The sequence below is a fragment of the Protopterus annectens genome, chromosome 1.part0 (assembly GCF_019279795.1).
Source record: "Protopterus annectens isolate FY-2018-M chromosome 1.part0, PAN1.0, whole genome shotgun sequence".
Taxonomy (NCBI): domain Eukaryota; kingdom Metazoa; phylum Chordata; order Ceratodontiformes; family Protopteridae; genus Protopterus; species Protopterus annectens.
Window position 1 is genome coordinate 236,863,224 of NC_056725.1, and position 20,443 is coordinate 236,883,666.

General features: G+C 34.9%; 1 protein-coding gene across 5 annotated transcripts in view; it reads right to left on the reverse strand.

Annotated features, from left to right (window-relative positions):
• Nucleotides 1–20,443, reverse strand: part of ADGRG6 (adhesion G protein-coupled receptor G6) — a 1,156,656-nt gene that overhangs the window by 47,080 nt on the left and 1,089,133 nt on the right. For all 5 annotated transcript variants that reach the window (XM_044058511.1, XM_044058431.1, XM_044058747.1 and 2 more), the window contains 2 exons: nucleotides 17,331–17,432; nucleotides 407–580 (listed from right to left, as the gene is read on the reverse strand). In XM_044058511.1, coding sequence (XP_043914446.1) covers nucleotides 407–580; nucleotides 17,331–17,432 — 276 coding nt within the window. The remainder of the gene's footprint in view (nucleotides 1–406; nucleotides 581–17,330; nucleotides 17,433–20,443) is intronic.

A 20,443-nucleotide genomic window follows, 5' to 3' on the forward strand; every position in this document is an offset into this window, starting at 1 on the left:
TTGGCCTGTCTACCTTAATGCATTAACAAAGGTCCATTTCTTTACATATATGAGAACAACTTTAACAAGAAGACAGTATTTTAGTGAGTGCTTCTGCCTCAGTGTGATGTCGCTCTCAGTAACAGCATCCAGAGTGAATCTTAATTCTTAATTAAGTCAAGGCATTATACAGTCTGAGGCAGAATGGTCAGTACAACCCAATTTGTATTAGCAATTGTATAGATACAGAGTTAGACAATTATTTTCTACAAGCACGGGAAGACATCTCCTGATGGATCATAATGGCCTGAGCTACAGGTCACTATTGTTGCCAAAATCAATTATTCCGCCACTCATAAATATACACTGACATTTGCAGCAGTTTGCAAAAAACATATGGCTGCACTCTTTCAGAAAAAACACCTACCTGCATTACTGTTACGCTTGAAGAAGTGAGTTGAACTTGACTTGGATTTGTTTGTCCAGTTGGTTGAGTTGGAAGCTAAGGAAGTTGAAGACAAGGATTTTCCCAGGTTATCAGAAGCAGAGCCAGATCCAGAGCCACTGCTGGGCTTCTTTGGAGTAGTTGTTTTGCTCCAGTCTAAAAGAATTTAAAAATGTAAATTATTTGTATCAGATAAAATGTAAATTGTTCAAGCCTGTTTACTTAAATGCATAACATTTTGGAAACAGAAATAAGATGCAAAATACTTAAAAAAATCCTATAGTAGCAGTAGTCACTCTCAGCTCCTTCTGAACTACTGGTACAATTAATATAGGTTACAAGATCTCACACACACACACACACACACACACACACACACACACACACACACACACACACACACACACACACACACACACACACACACACACACACACACACACACACACACACACACACACACACACACACACACATATTCTTAGTAGCAATCAAACTGAGAAACATTACAGAAAGGAAATTTTGGCTTTCATGTAAAACACTAACAAAAACATTTTTGCAGAGTGGATTCACACCCATAGTTATGTAAATACACTCACTCAGAAATGACTAAAACATGCATTAAGAGGAATCCTTCCTTACCTCCACACTTCCACAGTCTGTAATATATGACTAACATGGGGGTTGACTAATACAATCAATGGTCCCCTTTGTAGATAATGTCATTGGTTAGCTACATGTACTCCTTCACAAACACACACACACACACACACACACACACACACACACACACACACACACACACACACACACACACACACACAAACACACACAACTTTGTGTTCTACCTGTTCATACTTTTTCTATGTATTTTTTCTGCCCAATAATCTTTACTGCCCCTTATTCATCTAGTAATATACTTGATCCTGCTCCTCCATCAGTGCAATTTACCTCACATATTATGCGTGCTCACGCACACACACACACACACACACACACACACACACACACACACACACACACACACACAGACATTAATATATATACATATATTTATATATCTATATATATATCTATATTATATAGCTATAGCTATCTATATATATATATATATATATATATATATATATATATATATATATTTTATTTTTATTTTATTTTATTTTACATTTGTTGACCAGGCTAGTCTAACTGGAGATATTTCCATTTTCAGTAGAGGCCCGGGGAGAAAAGCTCCACAGAGAATACAATAAGGCAAACATACTAGTGTTTTAAAGAAAGTTTTAAGAGACAGAAACTAACAACTCTACAGTTACTCATTATTACTAAGTGAGTTAATTACTGACTCACATAGTTACAGTCACAAAAAAAATACTTATATAAATATAAAATACTAAGTCTGATAAAGATAACTAAATGAAATAAATACTACCACACACAGTTAAACTCAAAGACATCTTATAAAGTTAAAAAATACTTTGTAAGATAATGATAAGGTAGGAAGTATGAGAAAAGAGAGCTAAGAATATGAGAAATTAGAAGAGGTAAGTTGTAGGAAGGAGAGCAAGTAAGATAGTATATATATGTATATATATATATATATATATATATATATATATATATATATATATATATGGGTACGTGTCACTTCACCTAAAACCCATTTCATCTAAACTCATTTCAGTGAGACCAAATCACTTAAAGTTAATTTCACCTAAAACTCATTTCACTGACAAGTAGTACTCTAATGCAATTGAAATGTATATGTCCTTTTTCCCCACTGTAGTGAGAATATATATTAAGGGGTGTGTGGGGGGTGCAGCCCCCAACATTGGGGGAAAGGACATATACCTTTGACTTGCCTTATTGTACTACTTGTCAATGAAATGAGTTTTAGGTGAAGTGACACATACCCATATATATATATATATATATATATATATATATATATATATATATATATATATATATATATATATATATATATATATATATATATATACTATATATATATATATATATATATATATATATATATATTCTGTACTCATGCAAACTTATGTTTCAAAACTATTTTCCTGCATGGTTGCTTTGGGCATTATTTACTCCTGCCATCTGCAAATTTGTAGTGGTACTCCGTAAAGTGCAGCAGTACACTCTTATGCAAATAAGATCACTCGGGCTGACTATGGAAATGCAGAGGCATTTGCCTCCCTCCTACAAATGTGTAACATGTTTGAGGCATAAGTGTCAAGGGAGAGAGCTATTATGCAAATAAGGGGTATTCCACTCTTGTGTATTACTACGAATCATAGAGATAAATTTAAAAAGGCCTCATTTGCATACAAAACATGTAAAAGGACCTTGAACTGATGCCAGTAAGTATCAATTTATCAGGAAAATACTGGAGTTAGGCAGCAAACTAAATAGCCAAGTTAAAGGGAAAAAATTAACATGTATTGTCATGCTTTTTAAAATGAGGTGATTATTGACTTTACTTAAAGAATTGTTTGTTTGTTTTGTATTTTACTGCTTGTGCTTACATGGTCAAACTACTAAAGTGTTAGTTGGGGGACATGATTCACTTTGGTCTAATCTGAGTGCTTCTGCATTGATGAAGTTGTATTTCCCCCATTATTGTTTTTGTTGTTTGTCCATGTTTTTTGTGCTAAGGTGTGAAGTGAGAACTGAATTTGTATTCCCTCATTATTGGCTTTCTTTGTCCTGGTTTTGTGTGCTTAGAGGTTGAGAGCTATCTAAATGATAGCCATTAAGTTTCAGTCTTCCTATTTTTCAAACTGCTGATTTAGCATAGTGGTATGTTGCACTGACTGTAGTGCATATGGTTCTGGGTTCAAGACATGCATGGTGGTAGCACAGCATTTTTTTCTAGCAACTTTCCAAAATTATACAAGCAATGTTTAAAATGTGTCCCTGTTTTTTTGGGCTTTTGCCCCCCCCCCAATAAATGTTGTCTTTTTCCAGATTTCTTGTGCTGCAAAGTTCAGAGATACAGCTGAGTGTCGAGTACATTTTACAAAGAGCTGAGAGCTGCAGGGGAACTAAAGTTGAGTGCTGCTTATGCTGAGTCTGCTTGTACTGTTAATAGCACAACAGGTAATGTACTTGCTTTTGAAGCAGAAGGCTGTTGGCTCTTCTCCCACAGTAGGAGGATGCATTGCTGATACTGTACTGTGTTGTAAAGGGTGATGGATGCTGTAGTCCTTTTTGGTGAAGATATCTAGTAGTAACTATGAACCTGTTATCAGTTTGTCATCCATTACCTATTACAATATTACTAGCGTATCATTTTTTTAATGCAACATAAGCAATTTATTCCTCAAGGGCAACAGGCACTTTATTTGTAGATGAAACCATGAAATATAAAGTTGTTTGCTAGCAGCAGCCTCTTCATTAGTTACATATTTCTTTAATGTGGAATTATGTAGGTGGCTTTTACTAGTTCAAAGATTGTGCATATTTACTGATACTGGTGTACTGTAGAAGTCTGAGTAGACTTTTATGATGGAAATGTTCTGAACTGGGCTGTTTTGTCATTATTGGTGCATGCATTTTGTTTCATTGTTTACTGGAAAAATGTTCAAAACAATAAATTTAAAACGCTCTCTAACAACTATACTGTATTGTACAAGGAATATAATTTAATACAATCAGGAAGGTGTATCAAAGAACATGTGTATATTTCATGTCCAAGGGGCCTATGATTTGAAAACAGCCTAAAGTTAACCTTTATCTGCCACTGGCAAAATGTATTTTCTTTGAATGTGGGTTTCAATGCTGTTTCAATGAATGTGAGTTTCAAGGGCAGATAAGTTTTAATGCTAAGTCTAGTTTCATTGTGAGACTGCATTGCTTTGTTTAGCATATATTTATTGGTGTTCGTGCTGTAATATGCAAAATAATACTTTTCTGGCAAATCATTTAGGAATGAAGTCACTAAATAATGACCAAAGTTAAGTTTAGACGTCATAATCTTCAGAAAAATGCATGCTAAAGCAAAACCTGTTATTCTATCAACTGTCTTAAGTTTATACAAGATCAATTTTTAGTACTGTTTGTATGTTCCCCCAATATATTTGGCCTTGTCCAGATTTCCTGCATTAAAAGGTTGAGAGGTATGTGCAAATAAATCACTTTATAGAATTAGGAATATACAAACCTCTCAATTGTCCCCAATTTTGGCTCAAAATGTCGCTCTCCCCCTAATAATCCCTCTGCAAAATAACAATTTTGGAAGAAAACGTGGAGGGTTTACAATTACAAATAACTGTAATGATCACAGTTATACATTGCTTTTATTTCAGAAATGTATGTAGATTCTCTAATTTTGTCAGCTGCTGAAGTTAACAGTGATCATATTAAAATGGTGTCCCTTCTTTGACAGGTTCCCAGCTGAATTGTCTGGCAATTTTATATTTTTGCATCACATTTTTGGTCTGTTTTTCATAAAATTGCAGTTTTCTGGCAAATTAGTGGCAAATCATTAAAGACTGAAGTTATAAAATAATGGCAGATATTTGAGTTTCAGATTTTATATCTTTCAGAAAATTCATACTAATGCAAGACCTACTATTATTTTATTATCTTTTGAAGTTTATAAGAGCAATATTTAAAAAAAAAATGTCCTTATTTTTGGGCCTTTGCCTCAGTTTTATTTATGGGTTTATTGCTCTAAGAGGTTGAGAGGTATTTGTGTGTGTGTGTGTGTGTGTGTGTGTGTGTGTGTGTGTGTGTGTGTGTGTGCATGTGCATGTGTGTGTGCATGTGTGTGTGTGTGTGTGTGTGTGTGTGTGTGTGTGTGTGTGTGTGTGTGTGTGTGTGTGTGTGTGTGAGTTAGGAAGGTAGCATACCTCTCAACTGTCCAAATTTTGCAGAATGTCCAGATTTCTGCCCTGTATTTTTTGTCTGTTCCTCATAAATTTTGTGATTTTATAGAAAATCATTGAAGGCTGAAGTTGCTAAATAATGACAGACATTTGAGTTTCAGACTTCACGTCCTTTAGAAAAATGTATACTAGCACAAATCCTGTTATTCAAGCAACTTTCTCATACCAGCAGAAATCCTGTTATTCTAGCAACTTTCTAAGTTCACAAGAGCATTATTTAATATCTGTCCCTGTTTATTTTAGGCTTTGTCCATATTTCTTGCAGTAAGAGGTAGGTAGGGGTGTGTGGATGAAACACCCTAGTTAGGGGTAGCAGGTGGTTAGTAATTTATTCAAGTTCAAAACCTGTACCTTAGTTACAGAAAACAAAAGCATTAATCCTCTACCCCAACTACCATGCTGCATTTTTTAAAGAACTGACTTTCAGGTTAATTTTCAATTCAAGGAACCGAGTTTGATTGAATCTGTATTATAGTACTGAAGAGGCATTACAGCGAATGCCTCCTCATCGACACTAAAAGAGCGAACCATGAATTACGAGAATGGCCGTAGCTTGGCTGGGGAGGGGGATAGCAGTTTGAGAGCTGTGAGTACAAATTTGAAAATCCTAGCTACATCCCTGATCTGAACTATTTGAAATTATATTTGATATTATGTCTTTGAAGAACAGCAGATTATTTAAGACAATTTTCTTTCATAGTCTTCTGGAATCTTATTCATTATAACAAAGTATGAGAACAACAGGCTAAGTTAGTGCTGGCCACTGACATGAATGTGTGAACACGTTTTGACAAATTACAACTTTGTGGATGAAGTTGTTAGATTCTGATGATCAGGCTGTTATTTTACATGACTATGGAATGTGCATCTGTCTGTTTAAATTAATTTTTTAGGTATTTCTCTATGCTGCAGTTAGGAAGACAGGCTAATTCTGATAGTATTAGACATCCTTGAATATATACTTGAGTATATTGTCCAAAAACATTTTCTTGTGATACACCAAGGCCTATTAAAGAATGCAGCTCAAACTAATAAAAGATATTTGCTGTGTGAGAATTCTGAAATAAATTCTGTCTACTAAGATACATGTTACGGTATGAAGAAGTAAACAAGCTGACACATGGCAATTCCACTTACCTAGTAATAGAAAGATAAGGACTCAGGTCCCTCAGATATGAAAAGGAGCCAAATAAACACTAGGCAGTGTTTTATTTCTGTTATAATAATGCTTAGCTTTACTGATCTTTAGAGAGAGAGGGAGTGCTTGTTCCACCTTAACTCCTACAACAGCTAGTGACTGAGTATTTATGGTAATAGATTTATGCCATAATTTCATCTGAAAGTATCAAAGACTCGGATTTATTCAGTTAATAAAACTGAAGGTTTTATAAATACATAGGAGAGGTGCCAAATGGAGGAGTATTCGTTGTTTAAACATTATTAATAGGTATTGAATAGTAAAACAAAATTCTCCTCACACTGAACAGCACTAAGACATGCATTAATATGGAAATACTGCCATAGTCTCTTAGCAAGGAAGCAAGCAAGTAATTACTCCTGATTCAAAATCAAGTCATGGCAACACGCAATAGGGTTTTCATGAATTATATTACAGATGTAGATTGCCTGGCCTTTCTTCCACACATATACTGCTGCTGCTCAGTTTTTACTCAGGAAGGTTTCAAACCCAGACCTATCAAGTAATAGCCCTGTGTCTTAACCTTTGAGCTACCAGGCTAGGAAAAGGCTTTTTACAATAGATTCTAAATCAACAGCTAGAACAGTATATTCTGCAACAAGGAATGCTGGTGCCTTTCTTTCACTATATACAGTTTTATTAAAATAGACATTTTATTACATAATTTTCTACAGGATTATTAGATTAATAAATGCTGTTTTGAAATACCCAAATTGTATTTATCTGACTAGAGTTGTGACTAAGGAGGAGGGTATTGACTGGAGCTGTGACATTTTAATCACATTTAATAGTGACAGAGAAGTTACATACACCTAATTTAAAAAAGTGGGACTCACATTGTTCACAGCAACAAGAATTTTGCCTGTTTTTTTTTTTTTTTCTGGTCTTAGCTTGCACATTTATTTATGCACTCTGCTTGCCACACTCTCAATGGAGCAAGCAGCAGAACAACTTTACAGATCAGAATTTTAAGTACAGATTGTTGGGAGGATTAACAGAGTTTACTGTGGGGCTATAATGACATGTCCTGCTCGCCCTATAACTACGCCCCTGGAGTTAAGACATTCTCAATAGACATCATTACTGATATCACACTAGGTGTTATGAAATAATTAATCTTCAAGTTGACATTCTCAAAACCTTTTTTTGCGGGAGGAGGGTGTTCTCGTTTAATTATACAGTGAAACATGATGCTGCTCTACTCTTATCAGGTTCTCTGCTTAGCAATGTGTTTTTTTCTGTTTCATCCAGTAGGTGATAACACTGCCCACAAAAGGAAGCCAAACTGAACCAAATACAAGTCATAAAATAATAAAAAATTACCATACTCATAAAACAATTCTCTATTAAAATATAGAAACTATCAAATATAGCAGATTCAACCATGAAGTTAGTCACCAAGGCTGAAACTAACAACAAGACAATTTTTCATTACACCAGAAATGTGAAAGGGAAAACTGTGAATGTTAACATGTTATCGATAAAGGATGAAGTGACCACCTGGCCATATGACATGGCAAATATGTTTGCAGATAAATTGTGAGCAGACATCATAATAAGCAAATAAATATGTCAGAGTGATATTAACAGAAGAGAAATCATTGTTCATATGACTACAAACATTATAAATTATGCTATAAATAAAATTATAATAGCACATACACAGGACTACAGGACATGCCTGGTGATTTTTTTTTTATTACAAAATCTAAAGGAAATCCTGACTGAAAACCTGTCAATCATCCAAAAATAAAATGTTACCATTTGGACACATTCCTGACTTATGGTGACAAGAGCCACTTCAGGAAAATCATAGCGGACCTAAACAATTCTGGACACCATAAATCTGACCCCATTTTCTACATAAAAACCATGGACAAGGTTATAATGGAGCTTATTCTAAATGGCATGGGACACCTACTTGCATTAGATAAGGAGCACAACATGTTTTATTAACTTGTGAATCCTACGGCATTCTTTAAAGATGTTAGTAACAGCATTTGATGACGGGTTGATAGTGCACAGTGTTTACAGATAAGGGGAAAACTGGCAAATTAGAATAGTTAAATAGCAATTCGTATAGGTATTGGTATAAATATAATCTGTTTGTTTTGATGTCTACACCTGTATACATCTATCTATCTGTATTTAAAATATCAGTATCAACACAGGGCTATAGAAATCAGGCTTCTTGAAAGCCAGAAGGCTGTAAACTTGACAACTGAACCTTTTAACCCATTTCCATGACCACAGGCTTGGTTAGCTAATCTGGCACCCTCCATCCTGAGCTTTAAGTCAGTCAGGTCCATTCTTAACACTCTATGCTCCTCAACTCTAAGCTGAAGAGCAAAAAAAAAAAAATAAAATAAAATCACTCTGCTGGAAATTACATAGTTCAGTTCAGCTTAAAAGAGAAAACATCTTTATTTTTAAAGAGCTATAAATATAACAAGAACTTTGTAGCACTTTAAAATTAAAGAATATTTTTTTCTTATGCCACAAATGAAGAGCTAAAGCATTGCTTCATTTCAGAACACAAGTGAAATACCAGCATTAATGAATGCCAGTAATGCACCAAAAACCTAATTATGCTCCCTAACACTTTGGGCCTAGAGCAGCTGCCTCCTTTGCCCCAATCCAGCTACACTAGCTATGCTTCTCTCCATGCCTCTGTGTTTCTTTATTTTTAAAATTTGCAAATATTTTGACTAGTGTATATATATATATATATATATATATATATATATATATATATATATATATATATATATATACATAGGTCCCGTTCATAACATTAACCCACCTTGTGTCAACTTTCAAAACATCGAGATGAAAACATTGTAAGTTTATAATTACAAACTCCTGGGAAAGTAATCATCTGGCCACCAAAGATAATAATCAGAAGCAAATTACACCCACCAAAGTGGGGAGCTTTGCACCCCACACCCCCCTACTTAAATATATTAACCATGAGAGCACACTAAAGCGGAGAAAGGGCAAAGTTCACCATGGTGGCCAGGTGGTTACTTTCCCGGATAGGAAATACAATGTTCTGGGAGTTTGTGATTGTAAACTTACGACATTTTTGTCTCAACGTTTTGAAAATCGATGAAAGGTGGTTTGACGTTATGAAGGGGACCCATATATGTGTGTGTGTGCGTGTGTGTGCATGTGTATAGATATAGATATTGTGGATATACACATATACACACACACACACACACACACACACACACACACACACACACACACACACATCTATATATGTATATATATACATATATTATCTATGTTACATTGTGTTTGATGTTTACTATGAAATGGAAAGATGTTTTTATTCTACATTAAGCACAATAAATGTGAAAATACTTTGTGACTAAAATATTACTTCAGCTTAGCTATCAAGTTTCCTTATACCTTACGTTTGCCATAGTATATGCATGGATGTCATTTGACAGCATTACATGAAACGAAATGTAGTCCCTCATTACTGGTCAATACTAAATAATTCAGGTACCAACTAGGATGCATGTGGAGAAACCACTGAATAGCAATGACTGTATGCTTTTCATGCAGCATCTGAAGCAATGTAAACAGCAAGTGCATCTAGTGTAGTTAGAGTTCAGAATGCATTCAACATTATTACCTTTTAGGACATTTAACTGAAAAAAATGTGTAAGTATTAAGTTCAGTTGTCAGTTATGTGTGATGCTTATATTTTTACAACACAAAGCAGTGTGCTTCTAAACTAAAGAGAATTATTCAGTGACATCTCTTTGTGGACAACTTCTCCAGCAATTCCTACTTTTCATTTCTTTACTCCCTCCCAGCCCTAACTTTTCTTTCTACTGCTCCAAAATCTACCTCTCATATTAACTTATCACTGGACCCGGAACAAATCTGGAATGTGCAGGAATAAAGAAGTCTGTGACCCAAACTACTTTTGCCTTTTTTTTTTGTATACCCAAAATTCCCAAGGGAATTAATAATATTTATATAAAACACACTTTTTCCAAAGAGAATAATAAACCAACAATAATCCATTCTGGCAGCAGGGAAGCAACTTTGTTAAGACTCCCTAACTCCTGGACAATACACTTTTCAAGTAGAAACAAACGGTAATACTAAACCCAGTCAACATTCAAATATATCAGCTTACAAATATTTCAGTTACCACACCAATTAAGCAACCCTACTATATAATAAGACTAAAAGTAAAGATTTTAAAAGTTCTAAAGAAATGCAGCATCAAACACATTCCCTACATATCAAAGATAAAGTTCTAAATTTTAAAATTGTTTTCTGCTCAAAACATTGAAAACATTGACAATATCCACACTCCTGGGTAAATGAATGTTAGCTAGAACAGAAAAGCTGAAATCACTTATTCGACTGTTATGCTGTTCCATATCATGGAATACAATATGATTCCTCACGTGCCTACTATATATCTATATCTATATCTATATCTATATCTATATATATGTGTGTGTGTGTGTGTGTGTGTGTGTGTGTGTGTGTGTGTGTGTGTGTGGATCAGAAAAATGTTCCTGAATCCTAACATTAACACATCTCTTGTTTTGATACCACTTAATGTTTTTGGCAATTGCATCTAACTCCATCAATAACTTTACTAAAAATTCATGAAAAGACTCATTCAATATACATAGCTTTCCATAAATGTTAGAACTGCACATAACATGCTTCCATGTATTACATTTTCCACATCGGTGCATACCCACACTGCCTCCTAATAATTTTAAGGGTTCTAGGAGACCCAACTGTCTTGCCAAAAGAAGAGGCCAATGCTAGAGCTCTCCTCTTTCGTAATTATTTCTCCAGTGTTCACTCCTTCTCATTACTTCACTTCCTCCCAAGCTTTACTTCTCTTCCTCCTGCTTCCAAATTTACCCTCCACCTTTACTTATCACCTTACCCAGAATGCACAGTGAATGTACAGGAAACAGGAAAAAGAAGTCCGTGACACAAAACATCTTTAACTTCATTTTTTTCTGTTGATGTGCTCAACATTCACATAAATGCTTTTCTTGCCTCTCCAAATATATCAGCTAAAACTTTTAAAACTGAATCACTTGCAATCTTGGTGGGGAAAGTACTTGATCATTTATGTTCAGACAGGTCTTACATAAAAGATCATTTACATTTCAATGAAAATTTCAGAAGTGTAGTTCTGATGTCTGAGTTTTTATTAGAAACTAAACATGTTAAGGGCATCTTTATGTTAGCCATGCAGGGAGAGAGGATAACTATGTAAAAGATTAGATGACTGAAAAATGATTGTCTAGTGACTGAATTTCTACTGGTTTAACCTTACTGGAATCAATACTTAAAAAAACTTTTTTTTTTTTTGCTTTTCCAAACTCGCACTTTAAGAAGGTGTCCAGTGTACCAGTGGTGGTGATTATAGCCACCAGCTTCTTGTATATGGTATAGGAAGACAAGACAAATATTTATTTATTCTGAGATTTGCACAGCATACTAAACTCAATTCATGCTTTATAGATGATCTAACCATTACAACATTAACATGTTTCTTATTCTAAACTGATGCTTTAAGCTGTCTTATTGGGAATTAAAAACTTTATCAATAAGCAACGTTTACTTTGCAGAATTTCTCAGTTCCATTAAAAGTAGTCATTCTGTAGATAGCATGTATTTTCTGGAAAATTATGTTTATTGAGATGGTGAAACAAGGGGTCTGTTACAAGAGTGCACAAGAAAAAAGCTGTCAAATGAACACGTATATACACTTTTCAAGGGCACTTCTTTACTGGATGAAACAGAAAACAGTGAAATTCACTTGTTGAAGACATCTGCATTTACTAGTTGAGCTGAATTTAGAATTCAAACTGGCAAATTATGTGAACTCTTCATTCAAAGAGGCTACCATGCAGCGTCAGAGTCAGTTTAGCAGTGTTAGTGATGCAACAGGTAGCCTACTTGCTTTTGGTACTGGAAGAATAAAAGGCTGCAGGTTCTGTACCCACTCCTAGTAATTAGATAGCTGATACTGCAGTGTAGCATATTGGGACATGGAAACACTTCACATATACATCCATAGAGCACATAGATCTTATATAACTAACTCTGAGATCAAGCTTACTTTAGGGTAAGTGCCACTTGAGATAGTAGGATGCACGTCTGGGTCCATAAAAACTTTCACTGAATGTGTACACAGTAGATCAGTGCGTTCACTCAATGAACAATTTGTGATGATCTGACCTTCAACAACTCATTCTTCATTATTTTGGACAATACCTGTTATGTTGGATAATACCCATTATTTTGGACAATACCAAATTTATCAGTATGACTGAAAAGTACATGGCAGAACATTTTTGTAATACAGTTTAGGCAACAAAGCAGTATATGAAAATCTGACCAAATCTGTAGCTTCACAAATATAATTATCCTTCTCTTTCTTTCTATTAAGGTAATCAGCCTCTGTTTGGGTGGCTTAAAATTAATTAATTTTTGGTTCCTACCTCTTTACATAAAAAAATAAAATATTCTATGTCCTTATCCCACTCTTATATTTGCTTCTAATAAGAAATTATTTTTCTCTAGTCAGAAAAGAATCTCAGATTTTTCTTTTTGCCATATTTAATTTTTTGTCATAATATGAAGTTATTACTTAATTTTTCATAACCATCACTCTTAAGTCTATATTACCTAAGTTTGTACTGTGAATCATCAAAATGTCTAAGGAAAGGAATGTAGCACTCAAGAGTCTCTTGAAAAAATCATATAATCAAAGAGAGCTAACAATTTCTTCAAGATCAGTTAAGAGAGAAAATACATAACATTTTGAAAAACATGAGAAGAAGGCTAATATTTTCTGGAACTTTGTATCTCTTAACTATCCAACTCATTGCAACATAACAGTGAGCTTACATATATATATATATATATATATATATATATATATATATATATATATATATATGCCCTTCAGAGCAGGACATAATCATCCAGTCTTGCACAGCATTCTTAAGAGAAGCAAAATTGGAACTTTTAATTAACATTTTAAGATTAGTCATTCTCCACATATTGTCTAAACCAGGGCACCAGCTTTCTTTCAGGAAAACATTAAACTTTGGGTTAGGTCATCTCACCTTCACATCATCAGGAATAACTGGTTTATTGTTACTGAAAATATTAAAATATTTCAAATACCTTTGATTGCAGGGCAAATAAACTCATAATGTTAGGCAGAAAAATATAGGTGCAAAATACTGGTACCTTACTTTTTCATCCAGACAAACCTGTAAAAAATTCTAATCAGAACGTTGAACAAAAATTCTATTAAAATATAATGATATGTAGCTTGCATGCTCCTACACGTGTAGGTTACATTATTACAAAGCCCATGAAAAATGAGACATTAACAAAAAGGCTTCGACAACAACTGTGTTAAATTGGCACATAAAGTCTCCCTAAAATATCCAAACAGGGTTCAACAAGAAAACTAAAGTGTGCATCTTATTATTCCATGGTCACAATACAGCTTTTTGGGTATATGGGAATGTAGATGGAGGCCATTCAGTCTTATTTATAGTTAGATTAAACTTCAATCTTCTTCATTAGGAATATCCTGCAGTATGCATTAATACACTACGTTGTTGGAGAAATAGGGTCCTACATCCTTAGTCTTACCAACATGGAAAAATATTTAAGGGGCTAAGTCACTAACTTCCAGATTACTAACATATCTCACAAATCTATCACTTGATATAATTTGATTCTACAATGTCCTCAGAGTAACTGATTTGGTATTGCTTTATGCATTTTAAATAACGGTTCATACTGAAAGCGTTTATGTTGTATATGTATTTCAAACCAGCCTCTCTCTAGGTAGGATAACTAAATTACACCTATATACACCTATATATATATATATATATATATATATATATATATATTTATATATACACACACACACACACACACATATATATATATATATATATATATATATATATATATATATATAAATATATATATATATATATATAGAGAGAGAGAGAGATATGGTTCAAAATTTCAAAGCTCTAAATACAGAAGCACAGATCATCAAAGTTATGGAAACTCGAAATGAAAAAAAAATCTGAAACAATAAAACATCACAAATCAGATTTTTGCAGAGGGGCAGGCCCCCCTGCACTCCCTTTGTGTAGGGCTGCACCCCCCCACACACACACACACACACACACACCCTGCAACTTAAATATGCCAACTCTGAGATTGCACTTCGGTGAAGAGAACAGTAAAATTCCCATTACGCACTGTACTGCAATCTCCATTAACAGGTTTTGAGATTCCACGACTTTGATGTTCTGAGCTTCGGTATTTAGAGCTTCGATATATATATTTTATATATATATATATATATATATATATATATATATATATATATATATATACATATATATATATAGATATATATCTGTGTATATAGCTATATCTATATATGGGTATACACACACACACACACACACACACACACACACACACACACACACACACACACACACACACACACATAAGAATAGATTTGTATTTGCAAACGGTACATTTTTTCACAATATTTTCAAGGAAAAATAATATAAGTGCTGTTCTGCAAAGCTACTCACTACAAAATATTGTATCTAATAATACTGACAGAAGAAAGCAAATTAACAGGTGCAATGGAACAATTTTTTTGAAACAGACTCACTATTGATTTTTGGATGTTTGCATCACTGCCAAAATTTTCAATCAAGGCTTACCTCCTCAAGCTCCTTCCATTGTTAGCTCAGGCATCTACCGTATGCGTGCAACCTGACTGGCTACTTCTACTCATGTGTTGCCAAGCAAGATTTGAAAGAGCTTTAAAAAACATTCAGGCTTTGCTTGGTGTAAATGTTTTATAGGCATTGACAAAGCACCCAACCCCCAAGGAAAAGGTGTCTTCCTTACGCCTTCCTCGTTAACTTTGTCCCTATTTCATAGCATACTATTACTTTTAACTTCTTCATTTTGTCTGATCCTCCCTAAATACTCTGTCATCATAACTCACATTAATCACAGGCTGTCTCTTGTCTCCATAGGTCAGATTTCCATCAAACAAATTTCAAGACAATCAAAGAGATAACATCCCTCACTGCTACCTGAGGAGTGGACAGTACAGCTGTTCTTAAGTCTTCTGCTTCCAATAGTGCTTTAAAGGCATGACTATCTTCAATGTACTGTGTCACATGCCACTTCCTTGAAAATAATTGTACATTGTTTATTTTATACTACTGATATAGAATAGTGATATGCAGAGGGAGAGAGGGGGAAGCTGTCCAGACAGCTATTCTTCAGTATACTTCAATCTACCAACTTTCATGAACTCCTCCTCTTTTCTTACTTGATTTACTATAACATCTCTGTCAAGTGAATCACTAGCCTCTGCCTGAGGTCAAGCAGTATGTCCAGGGTGAGAAATATCACATGTGGAAGTACTAAAACATATGGTTTTATGCATAGTGGAATTACTTATAAAACTATGATGTTGATGACATTGCCAGTGAAATGCTTATAACCCAGCAGACACCTGTAATGTTGCAGCCATCTATTCTACTACACAACCCTTATTTATTTATTTATTTATTTTTGGCAAAAGTAAGCAAAACAATCAACACTTACCTCCTTGTACACATGCAACCTGATTCACAGAAGAAAAGCCTAGTTAAGGGGCAGTACATTAGGCCTGCGAGAATGACATCTGTATTTCAGGATTTGAGGGGGCTGAACAAACCCTTGTGAAATCTATATGTAGCAAAGCATTCAGAGAATGGTTTGGAAAATATAAACCTCTTTTAGGAATCAGAACAGAAGGGATATGTTCCAAACAAAGAACCATGACTTACAAGAAAGTCCTTATAGTATAATACAATGATTTTTTTTAAAACCTTAAAGACATAGTTAAGAAAAACTGGAGTATTTTAAAAATTCACTAATTTCTTTTAACATGGGAGTCTCTGAGCTTACTTTTATATTCAAGACAGCCTCTAATTTTAAAAGCTATTAGAAAATAAGACTAATAGGCACACTGGCTCTGAAACCACACAGAAGGGAACCACCTGATGTGGAAGTTGCAAGCAATGCACCTATATTATTAGTGAATAAACACTAATTTTGGACAACATAACAAAATCTAAAGTGAACTTTCAAAAGAGTAACTATACTACTCAAGGGGTTGTTTATTTGGCTAAATGTTCCGAATGCACAGTGTTTTATGAGGGTAAAACACAGTGTTTTTTTTAAGAGGATTTATGAACACACATGACATTTTGACTATATTCTCATCATAATACTTCACTTTCTCTCCTTCTGTCACTCTCCAACTACCTCCTTTGTCTGATATACATTTGCATATAATGTTACTCAAATACAATTATAAAAAATATTAATTGTGACGATTCCGTCCCCTATCCTCTGCTGAGAAGACACTTTCTGCCCATTCGGATTTTCCTGGTCAATAGATGACAATCAATAAATCAAGGAATCAGTCAATCAATAAATAAATAAAAAGGATGGAAATGTAGACACATTCTGACCAATAACTACCAGATTTTTGTTTAACTTCTTCAATGCTGTTTATGAGGTTTTTTTTGTGAGTTTTAAAGTCTTTTTACTAGAAGCATTATTTAATTAGATTTCACTGATAAAACATAATGTTTTTTTGATTTTGTCTATGATAGCTATAATCTAGAAGTGCGAACATTTTTAACATGCAGAATACAAGGAGTATTACCTGAGTTTTCTGGTAACCGCAGCTTTCCACAGCATAGATATCTTCTCCATTGCTTCTGTACATTATCTTTCAAGGCACAGTGGAATATAAATATAAAAAAGCCTGGAAACAATGCAAAAAATGCAATTTTAAAGTATTTGCTCAGAGGTCGTTCTTTCCATTTACTCTAGCAAATGTTTTACAGAAGATTGCATACAATTTATCTTCACAGGAACAGCATACTTTAACTTCCTTATTAAAATAATATTTAATCTGTGTATATAATACATTTTATTAGTGTATGTATTATATTTTATCTGTATATGTAATGCAATATTTTATCTGTGCATGTAATACAATATTTTATCTGTATTTATAATACAAAATGTTATCTGTGCATGTAATACAATATTTTATCTGTATATGTATTTTATCTGTGCATGTAATACAATATTTATATGTATATGTAATACAATACTTTATCTGTGCATGTAATACAATATTTTATCTGTGTATGCAATGCAATACTCTCAATGCAGCTGTAAAGCATATCAAGAGACAAAATTACAGGGTATAATGTACCAGAAACATATTATTTTATGTATTTTGTGTATTATTTAATAGCTGAAAACATGATCTAATCAAGAACTCTACCTGAAATGAAGAGAGACCATATGCTGCTTTAGTCGCTAATATGCGTGATTGTTTTCTTAATAGGTCTGTATTTATTTGTAGGTTCTTGCATTTTTTGGTGCATGATCACCTCTTGCCTGCTGGTACAGGATTTGTAAAATGCTGTTGATTTCAAACTGCATCACTACCAAACCATAGCTCATGAGAACAGTCTGATATATTTTTAAGTACAGAAACAGTCCATATTTACATCTAACAAGGAACATTGTGCACAATGCATGACACTGCTGTTTTGCATGCTTATGATCTGGGGCTATGTAATGCATGGCCTGCTCTCTTCCCAGCAGGATTCCTCTGAAACAATTTTTGAAAAACATCTAACAACCATTTAGGTGTACTATTCCTTTGTCTTTCCTAACTACTTATTTTATTTTTTGGTTCCCCCTAAAAGGACCTCATCCAATGACTTCTCTATCACTTCATCACGTTGGCATATCTGTTCTGAAAGGATGAGAACCATGCAGTCCCAGATGAGGTATGAACCATATGGCCTGTCTGTTCCTGCCAGGAACCCTAATTGTCTCTCCATTCCATGGCAAGCATTGGGTTGTAGGGAATGGAACAGAGTGCTGCTCCTGAAGCTAGCCCAGCTTCTTGCCATATGAGCACCCCCTTTGGCAGCCCCTCTGGGTCTGTGATTGCTCTCTATCCAGGTTATGTATACATGCTCCCTTCAACTACCTGGTGTTTTTGTGCATTATGTCAGTATAAGTTTGGACAGCTCAGAATCTAATGGGTAGCACCTAGTATTCGACCTAAGTGTCACCCTTTTGGTGAGACCCAGCTGCATCCCTTCTCCTAGGGTGGGTGAATTGGCAGTGGGCACTCACTCCCATCCTGCCAAGCCTGCTCTCAGAGGTAATAGAGCCACAACTCAAGCTCAGGTCTCCTGTGCCACAGTCAGGTCTTTGTCACTCTATGCAACAGAACCAGCCTATGTACTTATTTTATTGGTCATTTCCTGCATATGTGAAGCACTTATAGTGACTACCTGGACTTAATCCTAACCCAAGGTGTTAAAGTGTGTGTCTCAGTTAAAATGAGTCACAGGATATGCTAAAGGATTGGGAATTTCTATTAAGGGAAATTTATTATTTAAAAAAATGACTCTGGCATTCACAGACATAGTACAGAGTTCAGTACAAGGGCTGAGTGCAATGTGTATGATCTGCTAACATGGCAGAAGAATGATTCATAAAGCATGTTAGTATTCCTGTCATGGTGGTGCACAAAGGACCAGTCAGGGTATTTTGTACCATGGTACATGCACAGAACACAGTCTGTGTTGTCCAATGGCAGTCACTCCTCCCATGCACATACGTGGACAGTCACACACACACACACACACACACACACACACACACACACACACACACACACACACACACACACAAAACAACCCTATGCCCCTTGTATAGTTCTTCATCTACTTGTAGTTGTGGAAGATATGCAATCTATGCCCACAGCCTCCACGGTCATGCAAGGAGCAAGTTCATAATGATTTCAGCACTGGTTATCATGACCATTGAAGGAGTATCATTAGCAAATAAGAGCAATGGTCGGATTGACCTCAGCAGTTGCTCCCACTGGTGGAAGCATTCTGTGTCACTGTGTTCTGGAACAGAGAGCAGCCATCTTTTTATAATAGATTGGCCACTGATGTTTGTTTCTCAATTCTAATAAAGAGTCTAAAATACCAGAAACCTGTGAGTCTATTTCAATACCATGTACTGAAAGCAAAATATTAGCTAAGATTCTTGACAGAAAAATCGAACATTTCATGTTAAGACTGGTTCAGTTTACATCAACACTGTATGGCTTCTTAAGGGATCGCAGAGATGGCACAGACTTTGTACACCTTTGGATTAATATGACTGACCAGCTGGCTAAGTTATAGTCCACTCATAGACAGTATTGCTATTACATTTTCACAAAGCATTTAACTCTCCCATTTGGCATAAGCTGTAATAAAGCTTACCAAAGTAAGAGTTTTGCCATTTCTTTAAAAAAACAATAAAACATTGTTACAAAGCTATACCAGTTACGGTCACTATAAATGTCCAGTTCTTGACAACTATACACTTACTGAAAGGTGCACAGCAAGGATGCACCTTGGTCACATTCCTGCCTTTAATGTTAGTGGAGACCGTTGAGGCTTACCTCTGGACCTATGGAAGAGAATGTAACATTCCCATTAGTACTAGGTAAACTGTGACAATTTGTTTGGTTTGCTGATGTCTCTGAGCTGTTGAGTACATTTCACTGCAGACCATCCCTACAGTGATGATTATTCTTTTTTTTAATTTTATTTCACCTTTGCCCAGACCTATTTAGCCCTCTAGACATTCTCCTTAGCTTCCATGTCCATAGAACTCACAGGTACCACATCTTTTTCTGTTAGGATATCCCCAGCATCGCCCTAGAACAATGTGGGTGTCCCA